Source organism: Bos indicus, chromosome 5, assembly GCF_029378745.1.
Source record: "Bos indicus isolate NIAB-ARS_2022 breed Sahiwal x Tharparkar chromosome 5, NIAB-ARS_B.indTharparkar_mat_pri_1.0, whole genome shotgun sequence".
Classification (NCBI taxonomy): Eukaryota; Metazoa; Chordata; class Mammalia; order Artiodactyla; family Bovidae; genus Bos; species Bos indicus.
Genome location: NC_091764.1, coordinates 104,777,201 through 104,797,153, shown reverse-complemented (window position 1 = coordinate 104,797,153; position 19,953 = coordinate 104,777,201). Strand labels below are relative to the sequence as shown.

The 19,953-nt window shown below is 54.2% G+C and overlaps 1 protein-coding gene and 1 long non-coding RNA gene across 2 annotated transcripts in view; one reads left to right on the top strand and one right to left on the bottom strand.

Annotated features, from left to right (window-relative positions):
- VWF (von Willebrand factor) overlaps positions 1–19,953 on the bottom strand; it is a 124,922-nt gene that overhangs the window by 78,858 nt on the left and 26,111 nt on the right. The window contains exons 7-14 of the mRNA XM_070790261.1: positions 15,106–15,322; positions 13,288–13,410; positions 12,326–12,437; positions 11,337–11,383; positions 6,911–7,047; positions 6,454–6,592; positions 5,414–5,514; positions 524–719 (exon numbers count right to left, since the gene is read on the bottom strand). Coding sequence (XP_070646362.1) covers positions 524–719; positions 5,414–5,514; positions 6,454–6,592; positions 6,911–7,047; positions 11,337–11,383; positions 12,326–12,437; positions 13,288–13,410; positions 15,106–15,322 — 1,072 coding nt within the window. The remainder of the gene's footprint in view (positions 1–523; positions 720–5,413; positions 5,515–6,453; positions 6,593–6,910; positions 7,048–11,336; positions 11,384–12,325; positions 12,438–13,287; positions 13,411–15,105; positions 15,323–19,953) is intronic.
- LOC109559733 (uncharacterized) lies at positions 2,090–3,370 on the top strand. Its single transcript, XR_002180827.2, has 2 exons — positions 2,090–2,306; positions 3,056–3,370. It is a non-coding gene; the product is annotated as an uncharacterized lncRNA (long non-coding RNA).

Here is a 19,953-nt window from a genome sequence, read left to right as displayed (position 1 = left end):
AGCCAACAGCAAAAACAGCTTCTCTCTGATCTGGGAACCATGGCGATTTTTCTTCCGCAGCCAATATTCTTTTTTGATTGGCTTCAATACACAATCAACTGCATTTCCCAGGGAGAAACTGTTCCCTGATGAGTTGGGAAAGAGGGCGCGGTTGATGTAGGTCCCAGATGCTGGGGCAGACCAATCTGCGGATGGCCACCCCCTGCACCTATCTTCCGGTAATGTAATTGCTGCTCAGACAGACTGAGAAGGTCCAGGGAAAGAAGTGTGGACTATTCTTTTCTTTCCCAGGGTGTGGCCCACAGAGGGTGCTCAGTAAAGAGACTTTGAAGAATAAATGATCCAGATAATCAAATGCTGAGGATGAAAAGAAAGACCCACCGGCTCCAACCCCCTCACCATGGGCACAGTGTTCAGGAAACTGGAACAAGGGGGATCTCAGGGGTTTGGGGGCCCCCTCCCCCGCGGTGGGCGCTCCATCCATGGAATGCACTGGAACTCGGGGATCTCGGGGCTCACGTACTCAGGCGCGGGTTGAGGCTGCAGGGGTCACTGGGCTGCTCCTGCAAGTCCTCACAGTCTGCGCGCAGCTTCCAGGAGTTTCCGAAGTGCTCCACCAGGGGCTCCACCAGGCCCGCGGGCGTCAGGAAGTCGTCCCTCTGGTTGCCGTTGTAATTCCCGCACAGCCCGCACGTCCTCCCCGCGTAGACAGGGGACAGCTGCGGGGGACAGACCACGTGGAGCAGCCGCCCCAGCAGCCACAGCTTCCCTGCCCTCATGAGATGGTTTTCATCAAAAAAGGTCCCCCGGAAGAGAGGAATAAATATGAATTTAATACACCACAGCTAAGCCCTGGGCTGCAAAAGAAACTAAAAACCCGAAGTGCAGTATCTGTTAACCAGTTACCAGTAGTTCATCCTGCTCTTGCATCTTTAGAATCAAAGACCTGTCCTCTAGGAAGCAATTCAGGGATGATCCCCTCACTTAAAGACCAGACACTGAGACCCAGAGAGGGATAGCAACTCACTTGAGGTCACAGAGTTGGGCCCAGCAATGCGTGGAGCTCTGCCACCCTGGCCATCAGAGGACATGGCCGGGGAAACACAGTGCAAAGCTAGCCCCCCCTTTCTTGCACACTTATCTCTGTCACACACTTGGGAGAAGCACGCTGAGCGTTTATGGCCCAAGTTTTCTCAGAACATACACTGAGTGACAAAAAAAAACATACTCCTTCCTAGCGTCTAGATTTTGACTCAGTCACTGGGCATCTTTGAGGAAAAAAGGCCATGAGTCCAAGAGGACCCCAGGGGTTGCGGTCATGATCCAAAGAGGTGGGTGGTGGGGGTCAGCGAGGACCCAGGGGCGCCTGCGAGGGGACCAGGAGGGGTGCAGGCTACAGGCATGTGCTCATTCTCGATGCTTCTGAGCCTGGGGTGTGCGTTCAGGGGTGACATGGGGATCCATGGTACAGCTGGAGTCATCTGCCCATCTCTTTTGGGGGGGATCTTAGTTCAAACTGGAGCAGAGGCCTAGACCCACTGGTGGCCCTGACCCCTGCTCTGCAATTTGCATGAGTGCTAAGTCGCTTCAGTCGTGTCTGATTCTTTGTGACCCCATGGACTGTAGCCCGCCGGACTCCTCTGTCCATGGGATTCTTCAGGCAAGAATACTGGAGTGAGCTGCCATGCTCTCCTCCAGGGGATCTTCCCGCCCCAGGGATTGAACCCAAGTCTCCTATGTCTCCTGCAATGGCAGGAAGGTTCTTTACCACTAGAGCCATCTGGGAAGCCCCAGACTTCAATTGTGGTTTCAGGACCTCCTGTGTTCTGACACCCGGACGGGCTGGCCCTACAGGGTCATCTCTTGGAGCCCCTTCCAGCTTCCAGCTCCAACTCGACAAGACTCAGGATGAACAATCTAGTGGGGGTTTCGGACTCATACATATGTATAATGGACCCAAGTTAATATCATTCAGAAAAAGGAAGCTGGAGTAACGTTTCCTTGTTTGCTTGGCAAACAGCAAGCGTTGGCACGCCAGGCACCCGCCCTTCCTTGACCTCCCACTGAACATGTCGGTCCTCCCCACCTGGCACTCCCTGGCGTTCCTCTGCGGTATCTCTCCTCCCCCTGGATGTATCGCCCCCTAACAGGAGACACAGTTTCCTTGTCGGTTCTGCTTATTGTCAGTTCCCCTCCACTAGAATTTAAACTAAACGAAACCAGGATTCGGGCCTGTTTTGTGTCACTGCTGCAACCTCGGCAGTGCGCTCAGAGAGTGAACGGCTCGACAGCATCCGGACGGATTGGTGAGTGAGCCAGGCGCTGCTCTGGACGCCAGCCCCAGCAAAGCTGGGGAGGTGCCTGTCCCCTCGCCCACATCCCAGCACCCTCTCTCTTCCCTCCTGGTTCTCAGGCCCCCAGGCCCTCAGGCTCCCCCTGTTCACCCACCAGGCTTGCCTTCTCTACCATCCCCCACTCTCTACGACTGTCTCCTTCCGTCCCTGGGGCTGGTCTCGGAGGCTGGCTCAGCAAAGGGTTAGGAGGGTAGACGTGTCCGTGGAAGCCAGGCCTACACTGTCCAGGATCGGGAACATGGGGAGAATGCGCCGGCTATTTGCTGTTTGGAATAAACCTCAGGGGCACTTCTGACCAAGTGAAAACTGTCAGAACCCTTTCTCCTCCGCTCTAAGGCCAAGCTGGGCCTGCCTCACAGCCGGCCCAGCCCCGCTGCCTGCACGGCAGGATTCATAGCGCACCCAGGGAGCCACCGGCAGCTTCTCTCTCACCCCACCTCATCCCACTGCCTTGGTGGGGACCGGGGGTCCCCAGCCGCCGCTCCCAGGCGTCCTGACACCAGCCGCTGTCCTCCACTCCGCGGTCCCCACAAACCCGGGGTCAGCATGGGAATGCGCTCCCTCACACACACCAAAACACTAGGACATTCCCCAGGACCCGGGGTCAGCTGCCCTGTAGTCTTGACCAGTGAAGGCCTCTTCTCTTTCGTCAAACCCACCAAGCCCAGCCCCAGAGATAACCCTGCACCCCCTCCCCACAGAAGCAAGTCGGCCTTCTCTCCTCAGAGGAGACAGAAGACAGAGGAGCTTGCAGGGAAGAGGTCAGCCGCCCAAGACAAGGCACCATTGGCCTGCTGAAGCAGGGTGGCTGGGCGCCTCACGGATCAAGAGCACCCTCCCTGTGCGGAGGGAAGGGCCTGAAAAAGTCGGGGAGTTAACGGGGCTGCCTGCCTTGATGACCAGGGTGTGGGAGACCTGAGTTCTGCTCACTCTGTAACCAAATGACTGTGAGTCACTGTCCTGCTCCAGAAATGAGGGTATCTTTATTTCCAACTGTACCTGAGGGTTTGATAAGATCTCTAAGATTTTCATGTTCTTCTTTTTTAAGTTGTTGGATGAAGGCAACTTTTATTTTTTATTTATTTCTCTATGTGCGTGCCATCACTCAATCATACCTGACTCTTGGTGACCCCATGGACTGTAGCCCGCCAGGCTCCTCTGTCCATGGGATTCTCCAGGCAAGAATACTGGAGTGGGTTGCCATTTCCTACTCGGATCTTCCCAACCCAGGGATTGAACCAATGTCCCTTGCGTCTCCCGCATTGACAGGCAGATTCTTTACTACTTACTTTTTACTACTGAAGCACCATGGAAGCCCTTTACTGATTTATTATTTATTTATTTGGCTGCTCCAGGTCTTATCTGTAGTATGTAGGATCTAGTTCCCTGACCAGGGATTGAACCTGGGCCTCCTGTATTGGGACCACAGGGTTTTAGCCACAGGACCACCAGGGAAGTCTCAAGATTTTCATGCTCTATAGTCTTAGTGGTCACAGCTTTATTTTTTTATAAAAGAAAAACAAAAAGGTGTTGATTTGGAACTCTCAGGGACTTGAAGAGAAAGAATATGACATCACAAGGATGGAGGGCACCAGGAGGTTCTCAGGGACACCCCAGATGCCCACCATGGGATCATACCACGGCCTGGGGAACACTGGCCCCCCAGAAGCCAAAGGGGACCCTCCAGGGATTTTAATATATCCAGGGCAAGGGTTCTCAAAGTGCGGTCTTGGGACCTGTGGGACGGGGTGGTCCCGGAGGCCCTTTCAAGAGGTCCATGCAGCCAAAACTATTTTCCCATGACTTTTTCCCTCTCGTTCTCTGTGAGTGTGCACTGGGGTTTTTCAGGGCTACATGACACTGCAGAAGTCAACAGGATTCCAACTGTCTTCTGTCAAGACAGTCATTAAAGAAATTTGAAGATACATAAAACATTGGTATTCTCACTCCTTAACTTTGTTTCGGAAAACAGATTTTTTAATCTTTACATTAATATGTAGTGACTTCACTATTGGTATTTTTTAACGAATTAACAAGGGTCTCTGATTTAATTTCTAATCTGGTAAATGTCACTAGATAAGTGAAAGTGTTAATTGTTCAGTCGTGTCTGACTCTGCGACCCCATGGACTGCAGTTCACCAGGCTCCTCTATCCATGGGATTTCCCAGGCGAGAATACTGGAGTGGGTTGTCATTTCCTTCTCCAGGGGATCTTCCCAAACCAGGGATCGAACCCAGGTCTCTCACATTGCAGGCCGGTTCTTTACTTCGTGAGCCACCAGGGAAGCAATAGAATACATCAATAGATATAACCCCCATAGAAGATCTTGGCACCTTCAGTAAAATTTCAGGGTGCAAAGGCATCTAAAGACGTCAAAGTGAGAAGCATCAGCCTAGTGGTGGTGACCCTGCCCGGGGAGCTGATCGGGGTTGCAGTCCTGGGCACGTCTCCTGGCTCCCATGAGTCCTGCTTGCTTTGTTTATGAAAAAGCAGTGACAGTACTTTTCAGAGGAAAACACAGATCTGGAAGCCAGCCCTGTGAAATATACAGATCCCTATCCAAGAGTGACTCTAAGAACACAGAGAGCAGTTGGAAGTGACCCCAAGGCTGCCAAGCCCCTGGATGGGGGTGAGGGGGGTTGGATCTGGCAGCTCCCAGAACAGTCCTTCACAGGTAGTGGGCACATGACCCAGGTCTTTGCTGTGAGTCCCACAGCAGGCGCCCCAGGGAACACCCTCTGACCACAAGCTTTGTTGCAGTTAGGAGCCTTAGCAGTAAACCAGCTGCCCACCACTGCCCCCAGCCCAGCCCTGCAGGGAGCCCACCCAGGCTGGAAACCCTCAGAGGACCAGAGCCCAGCACCCAGGAACTCCCAGAGTGAACAAGGGGCATCCAGACAGCAATCACCAGCCTCTCATACACAAGAGAGGCCTGTTCCTCACTCTGGGGGCTCAGGGCGGGTGGGGGGAGAAAGGAATTCCCCTCCCGCCCCCGAGCTCTCCGAGCATCAGAGCACAACAGGGACTTTGTGTGGCCCGGCTGCCAGGAGGGCGCCTACCTTCAGCAGCAGCCTCCCACGGCCGTCCCAGTCTATCTGCAGGTCCTCCCCGAAGTTGAGCTGCAGGGAGGCCGTCACAGTGTGCTGGATGCGGAGGTCACCTGGAACCAAGCAACGTCGGGATTCAGGCTTGGGATGCGGCCAGGGCAGAGGCCGCAGGCAGATGGGTTGTAGAGAGAGGTGGGCTTTGTCACAAAGGACTGTGGCAATGAAAGCAGTGAATTAGGGGGCAGCTGGGGGGTGGCCATGAGGCTTACAGAGGGTCTCAGAGGAAAGGTGGATCAGGGTGGGGCAGTGCAAACTGGGCTCCACGTAGAAGAAGGTGCCTCTGCATCCCTCTGGTAGCCTGCCATTTCCCATAATGCCACGAGGGGGCAGTAGAGGTCACTGCATCCTTAGCTTATGCACGTGCCCTGAGCCGGGATGGGTTTTCCACTGAACCTCTAACCCCTGGGCTGTGGCACATGCTTCCAGGCTGAGTGACCCAGTCCTCACTGCTGAGCAATGCTGTGAGCAAAGCTAAAACTGCAGTTTTCTCTGGAGACGACGTAGGAGGCATACCTCTTATCCTAGGGAACACAGCATCTCATGGGAGACACACAGCATTAAGCACACAAGGATAAGCTGTGGACCTACTCTGTGCAATATGGGGATGCTGAGCCATGGGGTGGCCAGTGGTCATAAAGAAGAGGGGAGGGGTACGGAAGCCCCTTTAAGAGTGAAGGTTAGAATCATGCTGTGTGTAATGGTACATTTTCGCCTGGCAAAGTCACTGAGCAGGGAGATTTTCTCAGAGGTCACAGGGTCATCTGGCTTTGCCCCATGATGTCTTGGGGTCTGACCCATGACCAGCCACTCCACCGTCATTCAGCTCGTCCTCCTCCTCCAGGAAGCCTGCCTTTCTTGCAGCATAAATTCAGGACGCCAGCCTGTCCTCCAACAATAGCACTCCTTCACATCCTCACAGAAGAGGCAGCAGTGAGGGGTGGGGGCGCTGAGGGCAAGCTGGGTGGGGGGCTCCAGGGGAGGAGGGCGCCCACCTTGCAGGAGGGGAATCTGGATATCCTGGCCGTCCAGGGCGACTCCACCCCCGTGCTTCAGCTTCAGGAGGCCGTGGTGCGGGCTGGGCAGGCGGACGGTGACGGAGCGGGTGCAGACCGCATCAGGGTCGTCGGCACACTGCCAGGAGGGGCGTGCAGAGGGGCGTCACCACCACCCCCAGCCCAGCCCCCAGCCCATGCACTCAGGAAAAGACCCCAACCAGGCAGCCTCAGTTTTGCTCACTCAGAACCACTCCCTCCTCAAAACTCTAGGCCCTGCTTGTCCTTGTTCCTTGGGCCTGTTGTCCCAAAGGGAATCAGGGACCTGGATCCTCAAGGAGCCCTGGGCGCCCTATCTGTCCTCCCCTTTGCTGGGTGGTCCAGAAGAAAGAAGTACACGTGGGGTCACCTTGGCCCTCATCCCCGTGGGCACCGCCGGGCTGCCTGGCGGGCTCACCTGGACAGTCTCTATGACGACGGAGAAGGAGTGATCCTGGCAGTCCTGGGCCAGCAGGTACTGGCAGACCCCGCTGAAGGTGAAGTGCCTGTCGTCAAAGCTCTTGAAGTGGGATTGTCCTGTGATGAGACACTCTCCTGGAAAGACAGGGGGAGGGGAGAGGGGGTGTCCCAGTGGGTCCCCTGGGGGGTGTCCCAGTAGTGGGCACTTTCTGGGTTTCTCCCCACCACGGTCTAGAAAGGGGCCCCACAGGAGGACTCTACTCAGGCTCCACTCCTCTGGCCCTGGGAGGTCAAGGCCCAGTGGGTCAGTCCTGAGCCTCAGGGAGTGAAGTCACACCCAGGGAGTGAAGTCACACCCAGGGATTCACACCCAGGGGGCTGGGCTGTGGGGGGTGGTGACGCTGGGGGTGGGGCTGGGTCAGAAGCCAGGGTTAGTTCCAGCTCTGGGTTCTGGGTTCACTGCGGCTCCCAGCCCTCCCCACTGCCTCCCTGGGTTCTGCTCTGCTGGGGTCAGAAGCCTTTCTCTGCACTGTTATCACGGGGGCTGCCCCCCACCAGGAGAGTCCCTGAGGGCAAGAGGGCAGAAAGCCAGCCCAGAGCAATGATGGGGCGAGCAGTCCAGGGGCCAGCATGTTGTCCTCACCCCCTGCCCAGCCAAGGGGCAGCTCTCAGGCCTCCTCATGGGCAAACCCCTGCTGGGACTTCAGGGCAAATGGGGGCCCAGGACGCCATCTGCCCACTATCTCACCACCGCCCAAGCCAGCTCCCCAGCCAGGCTGACACAGCTGGGAGTGGCAGCGAGGACTCCCCAGCATCACCCTGCAGCCCCAGCCCTCGACTTGCCCTGGATCCAACCAATACTCTGTCCTCCCCAGGCCCCGGAGCAGCCCGTGGTGCAGACCCACCACACCCTGGAGCACAGCCCATCTGTGGGGGGGAGGGGGCTCCGCCATCATCTCCAGTGATGCCTGCTGGCCCTGCCCCACTCAGGGCATCCCCATCCTGGGGCCCACAATGGCCCCACTGAAGCCCAGGCAGCATCCGGAGTCCTTCCCAGCCCCCCTCTCTGCGTCCCTTCTCCACCTTCTCCTCTACAGAGAAATAACCAGAGACACTTGCCATGGCTATTCCACAAAGTGGGAGCCCTCCTTCCCGGCCCTGTCACCCCCAGCCTGCAAACAGCAAAGACTCGTCCTCCATGGCACAGATCTGCTCTGCACCCCGAGTTCCCCCTAAGTGGGCCCTACAGCCAGTTCCATCTCCAGGGGCTGATGCTGGGCCCGTCACACAGTCAGGAGCCCCCAAAGGCCTAAGGCGGGCGTGGGGGGGGGGAGGGTGCCAGCTGCCCACCTGTCAAAGACCAGGCTTATCAGCCCCTGACTACCACCTCATGCCTATATCTGCACTGAAAGGCACAGCGGGCATGGGGCGGGACCCCAACTTTGGGTCCAGGCGTGGCCCTGCCCTTGGAAGTCAGGGGGAGGGCAAGTAGCCCCCAAACCTCCATTAAAACCCTTAATCAGAGACTTGCCTGGCGGTCCAGTGGCTAAAACTCCAATCTCCCAGTGCAGGGGGCCCAGGTTCCATTCCTGGTCGGGGAACTAGATCTCGCATGCCACAACTAAGACCCAGCACAGCCAAATAAATCAATTTTTTTTTAAATAAAATAAAATAAACAACAGAGTTGGGAGGGCTTCCAGACTGGTGAGCTTATCTACACTCAGGAGGTGGTGACCCCCGTTCCACGGGGAAAGAAGCTCCTGGGCTCAGGACCCTTCCAGAGCTTGCCCTGTGTACCTCTTCATCTAGCGTTTGTATCCTTCATATTTTTCTTTGTAATAAACTGGTAATAGTAAGTGTAGTGTTTGCCCAAGTTCTGTGAGCCATTCTAGCAGTTACCATGGCTGGCATCAGAAGTAGGGGCGCTTGGTTGCAGACCTTCACCTCCGGGTTCTGCACTAACCCCGGGTAGTCAGGCTCAGAAATGCAGTGAAGTGTAGGGCACCGAGGTGGCGTCCAGTAAGTCAGAGAATGGGCTGTTGTGGGGAAAACACGGACGCATGATGTCAGAGCGGCGAGCAAAAACAAGTCATGACTTCCCAATGCACTGCCCCTCAAGAAGGGCACGAACAAGGGGTCAGTCTTTGTGGAAATCAGAGCATAACGGGCAATGATTAGGGGCAAGGGTGGGCAAGGGTCACCCCGGCTGATTGCAGCCAAGCTGGAATTCCAAATCCACAGGTGTCACGAGAAAGCCTTTTTAAAAAAGATACTTGTTTATTTGCTTCATCGAGTCTTAGCTGCGATACGTGGCCTCAGTTGCTCCGCAGCATGTGGGATCTTACTTCCTCAACCAGAGATCAAACACACATCCTCTACATTGCAAGGCAGATTCCTAACCACTGGACCATCAGGGAAGTCCTGAAAAAGCCTTTTTGAAAGGGATTTTTCAGATGCTGTCATCTTTCTACAAAGTGACACAGCCCTGTGTATCACAGGTCTTGACCCCGTCACAGGGAAATGGGTGGGAATGCTTCCCCCAGCCTCTCTGTGTTTTCTCAAGAGCACTCTAATCTGAGTAAGAAGTTGCACTTGCCTTATCTCTGACAATGCCCAGGAAAAGAAGGGTCAATGAGAGAATCCGCAAGCATTCAAAAGCAAAACCTTGGGGCCTGAATCTACTCCGATCTGATTTCCTGCTCTGACCTCCCCTGATGGACATCCTTAAGTTTCCCGGGAATCAGAAGTCTGAATATTGTATTTAGCTTATCTCCTTGGTACAACTGAGGGATGGGGCTGCCTCACAGGAAACCCAGGAACACAGCCGTGCTGGACAGCCATGAGCCCGGGGGGGGCTGGAGGAGGAGCCAAAAGGATGGGCTACACAGTGACGCTTACCCAAGCCCTGCCCACAGGTTCCAGAGAAGACCAAGTTCTGCCAAGAGCACGCCCAAAACATTCCCAGCCACTTGGTCAGCAAAAGGCAGCTGGACATGCCTCTGGCCACCACTTGACGCAGCGGGTGGGCAATAAAGGTTTGGGTCGTCTCCTGCAACTTCCAATTAGCTTGATTTCATGGGGATCCTGGACACGTGTGTGTGTGTGTGTGTGTGTGTGTGTGTGTGTGTTAGTCACTCAGTCATGTCTGACTCTTTGCGACCCCGTGGACTGTAGCCCACCAGGCTCTTCTGTCCATGGAATTCTCCAGGCAAGAATACTGGAGTAGGTTGCCATTCCCTTCTCCAGGAGATCTTCCCAATCCAGGGATTGAACACAGGTCTCCTGAACTGCAGGCAAATTCATACTGTCTGAGCCACTGGGGAAGTCAACCCACACAGCAAGTATGAAACAGAGGTCAGGCAGTTGTGAGTCTGAGTCTGTGAGTCGTGAGTTTGTCTCTATATTATAGAAGCTGTGTGACTCTGAGTGAGTTACTTGACCTCTCTGAACCTGTTTCCTCTTTTGTAAAATGAGAATAAATTGCACCTGCCTCATAACGAATAGAAAATGTCATGTAACTGACCGAAAGGGGAGACGCATCAGGAGAAGAGCCAGGGTCATGGAGGGGGACAGCTGGAGGGGAGGAGGCAGAGGGAGATCTGAGCAGACAAAATTTGCCGTAGATGGAGTTGGGGCTAAACAGAGGAGAAAGTAAAAGGCAGAGATTATATTCAAACTTTTCCTAAATGGATTTTCCAGGGTGGAGACAGTGTAGGAGAACTCATTGGGTGGCCTGGTTTCTCTAGCTCTTGCGGTGCTGTGCTCAGTTGCTCAAACATGTCCGACTCTTTGCAACCCCATGGACTGTAGCCCACCAGGCTCCTCTGTCCATAGGATTCTCCAGCCAAGAATACTGGAGTGGGTTGCCATTTCCTCCCCCAAGGGATCTTGCCAACCCAGAGGTCAAACCCAAGTCTCCTGTGGCTCCTGCATTGCAGGCAGATTCTTTACCTGCCTCAGATTCTTTTACTGAGACACCTGTGAAGCCCTTGGATCCTGCCAAGGTCTTTGGCTCAGGCATTCTGGAAAATTCCAGAAATTTCTCACGTCAACTTTAAAGAACCATCAAGCCCTTCTTCCTCTTAATTTTCCAAGGAATCTGCGTCATCTTTGTTTAGTCATCCATGACCTTGCAAGTTTCACAGCTCACGCAACTGTAATCCTCTGAGCAAACAGGTGACAGGAAATAGGGTGAAAGCTTTGCCCAGCTGCAGTCTCTCGCTTCACTGCCAGGGGCCTCCCTTGGCTGGCCGGAAAGGAACAGTTTAGCACAGCTGGTGCTGCAGCTGTGAACAGGGGTTGCATCCAGCCTGCATGTCCAGGTGAGGAGAGGCTGCCTGGCTATGTGGTCCTCCCCGTCTGGTAAGGGAGGCTGCACCTCTCCACCAGGAGGAGGGCAGTGGGTGTGAGGGGAAGCTCCCTACCTGGACAGTCCTCATTGCTGCAGACCCACTGGCTGTTTCGGCAGATGCTGGTGGAGAGAGAAGCACAGGTTATGGGTGGGTCTGCAGAGGCAGGCATCCATGAACGGATTTGGAGAGGGCACCGCCACCCCACAGCCCCCAAGGAGGGGTACGGGACCAGAAAGTCACCCAAATCAGAGGGGGCTTCAGGAGGTGAAGGTGCACCCAGGGGGCTTCAGCCGCAGAGGAATCATGGAGACAATGCCGAGGCAAGGGAGCAAACCCTGACAGACAGACAGAAGAGGGAGAGCAAGCGAGTCCACCCAGGCACGAAGCAGTTGAATTGCTACCCTCTCAACACACACACACGCACACACACATACACAAACACACACATACATACACACATGCACACACATACATGCACACACACAAACACATGTGCACACACATGCACACCCATATACACACAATACACACACATATACATATAAACACACATATACAAAATGCACACACATACACACACATATTGCTGGTGGAAGACAGAAACGGTGGACTCTGACGGGGTAACGCCCTGACCCATGCTGGGCAGCCCTGGAGACTCCTGGAAGACAGCCCAGGAGGGAAAGGCAGCCAGGGACAAGGTCTTGAGGTGTTCCCCTCCCCTGTGTGCGGGGGCGGGGACACCCAGAGGGGCTTCTGGAAGAAATGGCTTGAGAGAAGCAAAGGCAACAGGGAGAAAGAGTCGCTTATTAAAGCATGGCTGGCAGTGCAGCTAGAGACGCTGTTTGCCCGTGAAGCGGCCTTCGCTCCAACCCCCCTCCTCCAGGCAGATCTGTATATAACCCTTGCTTCTCATCGTCAACCTCCACGGCCTTTCCCAAAACACCCCCAACCCAGGCCTGGTCCTGATCCACCTGCCGGTGCCCCGAATGCTTCTGCTGGCCCAGCGGCCCCTCCCCAGCCCCTGGAAGCTCCCCAAACCTGCACTGGTCAGCCCCAGTTACCAGGTGTTGCAGTCTCGTGAGAGGGAGGCTCCTGGAGGGTATGGCTTTCCAGCATGCACACAGGGACACTCAGTACTTTCCACACAGCGGCCTTCATCCAGGAGCTGTCCCTCTGCGTCAAGGGCATCAAGACAAAGACTCAGCCTTGTCACCATCATGACTCATCTCCCAACCACAGAAGCCCCGGGGTGGTCATCTGCTCAGGGCTTCTTGCAGAAAGCTCAAAGGACTCATTCTATGATGCTGATCTTTCAGTTTGCAAAGTGAGGGGGGCGGCTATTTATCTCCATTCTAGTGATGAAGCAATGGGGGAAAGAGTTTTGTTCAAGGCCTTCCAGAAAGGAAGCCATGAGTCTAGGCTGAAGGCTTCTCCCAGAAAGCTCAAAGAATTTCTTTTCTATCTTGCACAGAGGTGGGGGAAGATTGTTTGTTTCCATGTTCGTCTCAAAGACATGGAGGCAAATGTTTCATTCAAAGTCTTCCAGTAGGCAAGTCCTGAGTGGAAACACATAGGACTCACTCTCAGTAATTAACCAGGACTTTTCACCAAAGCTCACAAGGTCTCTCCTGGAAGAGACTCTTTTTCAGCTGAGCTCACATGGCCAACCCAGGAGAGAGTTTAGACTGTCCTTCTCCCAGACCACTCCCTGACTCTTAACTGAGAAAACACTGCAGCTCAGATAGAGCCATGAGCCACCCTCTCCCCCAAACAAAGTCACTGTTGGAGCCCAGATCACCCTACTTCCCAGGCACACATGCGCTTTCGTGGATATGGAAAACATAAATTAAAAATAAATGCCAACTTAATTCTGGCCACTCTGTACAAAGACTTTTAAAAAAGTAAATAAAGGGCCTCTGAATTCAGCGATGGGGAATAAACACAAGCAGCCTTCATCTGGATTCTCCGAGCCAAAGGCATTGGCGAGGTCTCAGGTTTGTAAATAAAGTGGGACATCTGTTACCAGGGCAGCCACAGCCATCCACACACTGCTCCCGACACACTTCGGTGATACTCAGGCTCCGGCAGGTCCTGTGGCATGGGGACACACACTCCTTGTACTCCATGCCTGTGGGGCAGTCTGGTCCTGAAATGGAAAACCCGGGAGTCTCCCTGGAGCCAGTCCCCTCCAGGAAGCATCTCACAGGCCAAGAGGTGCTCAGAGCCCTTGAGGCCCCCTTGCCTGGCCCCTCTGTCTTCAGTGCCCCATGGGCCATCTCCACTTTAGTGGCACCCCAGTGGTCAGTGTCACCTCCCAGGCGATCCGCTGACCACTCCTGCCCTGAAGGGGCATCTTCCACCTTGTGGGGCCTGGTTAAGACTCAGCAGGGTCACCTGGCACCCCCTCAGACACCTGATTGCCACAAACAACTGGCCACTCGTTTGCTTCTCTGCTCTGTCCTTTTCTCCTAAACTGCTCTCCGGGGGCTGCCAAATGCCTCCAGGCTAAAAATGCAAGGCCCCCAAGGCCACACAAGCCAGAAATGGTGTCTTCCATCTATCCCTCTTCTGAGGGCTCCTCTTCCTCAAGAACTTGGGCTCGGGATTTCCCTGGTGTCCAGTGATGAGGGCTTCGCCTTCCAATGCAGGGGGTGTAGGTTTGATCCCTGGTCAGGGAGCTAAGATCTCACATGGCCAAAATAAAATAAAATAAAACAGAAGGAATATTGTAACAAATTCAATAAAGATTTTAAAAATGGTCCACATCAAAAAATTTTTTTGAAAAAAGAAAGAGATTGGGTTCAATCAGACACCCCACCCAGAAATGGGCGCACAGCATCTTCCAGGCTAGGGGATGGTCATTCCTATCTATGTCCACTGAGTGGCAGGACAGCCCTCGGAGCTCATCACCTAAGCCGCTGTTCCCACTGGACCCAGCCCTTCATGGATAAGGACGGCTCTCCTTTGTCTCTCTATTGGCCGCTGACTGATGCTCAGGCGGAAGAACCAGAAGGACCTAGCATCCCAAACCGCCTCTCCTCCAAGATACCTCGGTCATCTGCCCCCTCCTACCTCAAAGACCTGTCTTTTAGACAGCCACTCCCCCTTCCAGAGGCCAACTCAGCTGTCAATAACCACCCTTCTCACACCCCCACAGCAAAGATGAAAAGCTCTAACTTAGAAGCTGGAAACACACACGGAAAGGCGTGTGTGTGTGTGTGTGTGTGTGTGTGTGTGTGTGTGTGTATGTGTAAACATTCGGGCTGCCTGCCCTGCAGCATCAGCCAGTGTGATCTACGGGAAGCCTGCGGGGGCAGGGCGGGGGAAGGAGGAGGAGGTTGCCTGTAAGTGACCGCAGCAGCTCCTAGTTCTTCACGATAATTTGGGAGTGGGAACTATCACGATAACTAGGGACCCGGTGAGATTAGACGACTGGGTGCGGGGGAGGGATGGAGAGTACCAGCCAGAGGAGAGAAGGGAGGCAATGACAGTCAGGGGCTTGAGAAAAGCCTGCCAGGATGCCGAGATCACCGCCCTGCTCCAGGTCAGTTTCAGACTTGAACGGATGAGACCCCCGGCAGAGCTGGGGAACAGCTTTTGAGTCCACGAGGAAGCGGGGAGGCCGGGCGTGACAACAGAGGCAGGAGATATGGGGACTTTGCCAGGGGGACCTTTCAAACCTCCTTTCGCCCTTAAGGAGAGGACTCGCTCTGTGAGCCGGGAACAGGGGGCAGGAGCCGAGCGGGAACCGCGGCCTCGGTCAGCACCCGCTACTTGGGGTGGGACACCCAGGACGGGCCCCGCCCACCCCGGCGGGAGGTGGGGTCCCGCGCAGACTCACGGCAGGAGCTGTGGTCCGCCCAGCCGTACAGCAGCATCCCCTGCTTGGCGCAGGCGCGGGCGTACTCCAGGAGCACAGGGCAGGGGCACCGCAGCCCCTGGGCGCATGCGCACAGCATCCGCTCACACAGGGCCACAAAAGGCTCGGGGTCCACCAGGGCGTGGCAGCGGCCGAACACGGAGGCCGTCTTCAGAAGCTGGCACTTCTCCCACAGGCCCTGCGAGAAGGAGAGGCCACCTAGGAAGGCTGCCACCCACACGGCCGGGTGTCCCCTGACCTCGGGGCTTGGAGACCCGCCACGCCCGGAAATCCAAGACTGCTCTCTCACACCCAGGAGGTGCTTGTCCACGCCTATCAGACGAAACAGTCCAGCAGTTGGTGGAACTCTGTCGGACCCCTGTTTGGTGGGGCGCCCCCAGGCCAGGGCAGCCTTGTGAACTGAGCCCTGGAAATGCAGATGCCAGGGGCCTGGCCTGCAGGGGCAGACAGTGTCCTCTGAAGGGCAAGGGTAAAGAGATTCTGTGAGTGAAAGGAGCAGAACTTGAAGTTCTTGTGGAAATCCACCGGAGGCTGTGAGGATCCCAGTGAGGAAGGCCAGGCATCTGACCCGCACCCACCTGGTCACCTCCCCTCCCTGAGCTTGGTTCCTCCATCAGAGATGAGGTTTACAAAACAGACCCTCCAGGCTTCATCCCCAGAGACTTAAACTCCACGTGTCAGGGATGAAACTGAGCAAACATTTCCAAGATGGTTCCTGGGATGGACCAGACTGGACCAGTTCCCATCAGCAAAAACATGCCAGGACTCTACAGAGTGTCCCAGGGGTGCTGCCAGTTTAGGGATTTTCCTAAGTTTTATCACTTTGTTGACAATCTAAACCCCATAACACAAGCAGGTTTGGAACTGTTCTCACTAATGACTCCTGGACACGTTAGTATAAACACCCCTCCCTATAAGTTGTATTTGTGAGCATCTTCACATTCTGCATTTTGGTAATGTTTCTCAATAACATGCGTGCCAAGTCTCTTCAGTCATGTCTGACTCTGTGTGACCCTATGGACTACAGCCTGCCAGGCTCCACTGTCCATGGGATTCTCCAGGGAAGAATACTAGAGTGGGTTGCCATTTCCTCCTCCAGGGGATTTTCCCGACCCAGGGATCAAACCCACGTCTCTTAGGTCTACCTGCACTGGCAAGCAGATTCTTCACCACTAGTGCCATATCAGAGATGTTAAATCGTGAGAAAAAAAAATGCGTTGGTAATTTTTAAACTCATGTTTTTGTTTTTCACAATTTAACGTTTCTGAAATCAGAGCACATCTTAAAATCAATATCGCACTTTGTCTTCAATTTGACATGAGGCAGTATTGTTGCTATAACTGATGCCCACAGGGTACACGATTTCCTTCCTGTACAGGCATGTTCTCAGACTGAAGGGAAGCCAGCTGTTGATGGAAGGACTTCAGCTAAAATGAAGGAAGTACAAGAAGAGCGAGCTGAGTCCTGGAGGGTCAGTCAGAGCAAATCGGCATTCATAAAGGGGATGGTGAAAAAGAGCAAACAAGTGACCAGTTTTCAGGAGAGAGAACTCCAGTCTGCTCTAAGTGTACAAGGTCAATCAGGACAAGGCTGGTTCTGATCAAGGAGCTAGCCCCGTGGTCTCTGCTCCGCACCACCGGGGAGAGCCTCCTGGGGGAAGCCCCACGGTCATGTGGTGGTACCGGGGAAATGTGTATCCTGTCCACAGTGCCCTGCCCTTGCCTGGCTTGCATGGTTTGCCATCAGAAACAGGGCCCTGATCGCCACAGGCCCCTGGGAGGACCCAGGGAGCTCCAAGGCCAGCTGGCACAAGCAGTTGGGCGTAACTGGTTCCCTCTGCGTCTGAGAAAAGCAGCAGTCACATGGACTGCTAAATGGCAAAGCTGCAGCAAGCAGGCTTGTGCAAGGACAATTAGCAGCTCTGCAAACTGAGAGCTGTGGCTGAGAACAGCCTCCCTCCCTCCATGAGCCTGCCCTCCTGAGGTCTCCGCCGCACCCTCACACGGCAGAGAAAAAGCAGCGGCTTAAATCCAGCTTTGCCGCAGTCTGGGGTGGGGATGGGGACAAAGCTCATTCTTCCATGGAAAATGGCATCCTGGAGTAAAACGAGACTCCAGCTGCAGACACCGCCTCACAGGTGGACACGTGGAGCAAGTGACTGATGAACAAAGATGGCCGCCTTGGGCTGTGTTGCTGAGGTGATGACACGCGCCTTTCCTTTACCCCCTGAGCGCTTCAGATGGGGGAAACTGAGGTTTCTGAAGACAACACCAGCAAGAGCCCTGCCCTGGATCTGGTATGACATCACAGCCCCGGGCCCAGCTCTGCCTCTTCCCTGTGCTGGCTGTGTGACCCTAGCTGCTTACCTAACCCCACCTCCTCTGTGGAGGCAATAATAACAGTGCCTATTTGAAAAGATTATGTCAAACTATGACTGCACCAAACTATGACTTGGACCGTGAAAAGACATAAGTCAGAGCTATGTTTTTTCCAGTAGTCATGTACGGATGTGAGAGTTGGACCATACAGAAGGCTGAGCGCTGAGGAACTGATGCTTTCGAATTGTGGTGTCGAAGAAGACTCTTGAGAGTCCCTTGGACAGCAAGGAGATCAAACTAGTCAATCCTAAAGGAAATCAATCCTGAATATTCATTGGAAGGACTGATGCTAAAGCTGGAGCTCCAATACTTTGGCCACCTGATAACTCATAAGAGCTGACTCATTAGAAAAGACCCTGATGCTGGGAAAGATTGAGGGCATGAGGAGAAGGGGGCGACAGAGGATGAGATGGTTGGATGGCATCATGGACTCAATGGACAAACTCCAGGAGATAGTGGAGGACAGGGGAGTCTGACGTGCTGCAGTCCATGGGGTCACAAAGAGTCGGATGTGACTTAGCGACTGAACAACAATCCGAAAGGACGAAAGTGGAGACTGGATGGAATAACACACGCCAGAGGTAAGAAATGGTGACCCCATTTCACCATCATCATTGTCACTGACATTGATATCCTGGCCACCAGAGAGAGCCCTTCCACTGTCCGTACTGCCGTCAGGCATCTCTTCAGACTAGTGAACAGGTCGCCAGCAGGACAGAAGGGTATCTTTGTCCCTTTTCCCATCTCCATCTACCTGGGCTGTACAGGGGTGAATGGTTGCCAAGGCAACACTCAATTCACTAGTATCTTGGGGGTTCCCTGGTCAACAGAGGGCTGCTGTTATTGATCTTTTCTTTGGGACAGTCACAGTCCTCCAGAACAAGGTGGGTGTCTTTCCAGTTGGGGTGGCTGGGGGAGGACCCTACTTTTCTTTCTAGTAGACAGGTCTAAGAATCTCCATCATCACTGGCACCTGAGACTCCAGGAAGGAGGCTGAGGCTTGTGTCTGATTCTTTCCATCCTGTCCCACTGCCTGGCCCATCAGAAACGCCACTCAGGATCTTCCCTAGTGGTCCAGGGGTTAAGACTTCACCTTCCAAGGCAGGGCGTGCAGATTCCATCCCTGGTTGCGGAACTAGGTTCCTCTAAGCCTCACAGCCAAAACACCAAAACATAAAACAAGCAGTCAGTTCAGTTCAGTCACTCAGTCGTGTCCGACTCTTTGCCATCCCATGAACTGCAGTACACGAGGCCTCCCTGTCCATCACCAACTCCCGGAGTCCACCCAAACCCGTGTCTACTGAGTCAGTGATGCCATCCAACCATCTCATCCTCTGCCATCACCTTCTCCTCCTGCCCTCAATCTTTCCCAGCATCAGGGTCTTTTCAAATGAGTCAGCTCTTCGCATCAGGTGGCCAAAGTATTGGAGTTTCAGCTTCAACATCAGTCCTTCCAATGAACACCCAGGACTGATCTCCTTTAGGATGGACTGGTTGGATCTCCTTGCAGTCCAAGGAACTCTCAAGAGTCTTCTCCAACACCACAGTTCAAAAGCACCAATTCTTCGGCGCTCAGCTTTCTTTATAGTCCAACTCTCACATCCATACGTGACCACTGGAAAAACCATAGCCTTGACTAGACTGACCTTTGTTGACAAAGTAATGTCTCTGCTTTTGAATATGCTGTCTAGGTTGGTCATAACTTTCCTTCCAAGGAGTAAGCATCTTTTAATGTCAATATTGTGACAAATTCAATAAAGACATTTTTTTTTAACGTGCTATGCTTTAGTCGCTCAGTCATGTCTGACTCTTTGCGACCCCATGGACTGCAGCCTGCCAGGCTCCTCTGTCCACAGGGATGCGCCAGGCAAGAACACTGGAGTGGGTTGCCATGCCCTCCTCCAGGCGATCTTCCCCAACCAGGGATCAAACCCAGGTCTCCTGCATTGCAAGCGGATCCTTTACTGTATGAGCCACCAGAGAAGCTCTTTAAAAAAAGGTTCACATAAAATTTTTTAAAAATGTGGAGGAGGTTACTGGTCTCTTACAGGGCAGTTGAGGGCACCCTTGGGGTAGGGGCAGGAGCTTAGGCACTTGCCTACTTCTTGCTACACACACAATTTGGAACCAGAGGAAAAAAAAAAAACCAAAGGCAACTCCATGGGGTTTTCTAGTGCTGGCTTCCATTGCCTGGGCTGTAGGACAGTGGCTTTGAGCAGTCCCTGCACCACATGACCAGCTCCCAGGCACAGGGACCAGGCCCCTCGACGGACACAGAACCAGTCAGAGGAAGGGAGAAACCCAGGAGTCCAGGCCTCCCCTCCCCCTTTCAGAGCCCAGGGTGGGGGAGCAGGGTCCAGTGTGGCTCATCTCCAGCTGGCCCACCTTCATCCCTGCTGGAAGGAAAAGTGGGAACCGTACTCCAGCACAT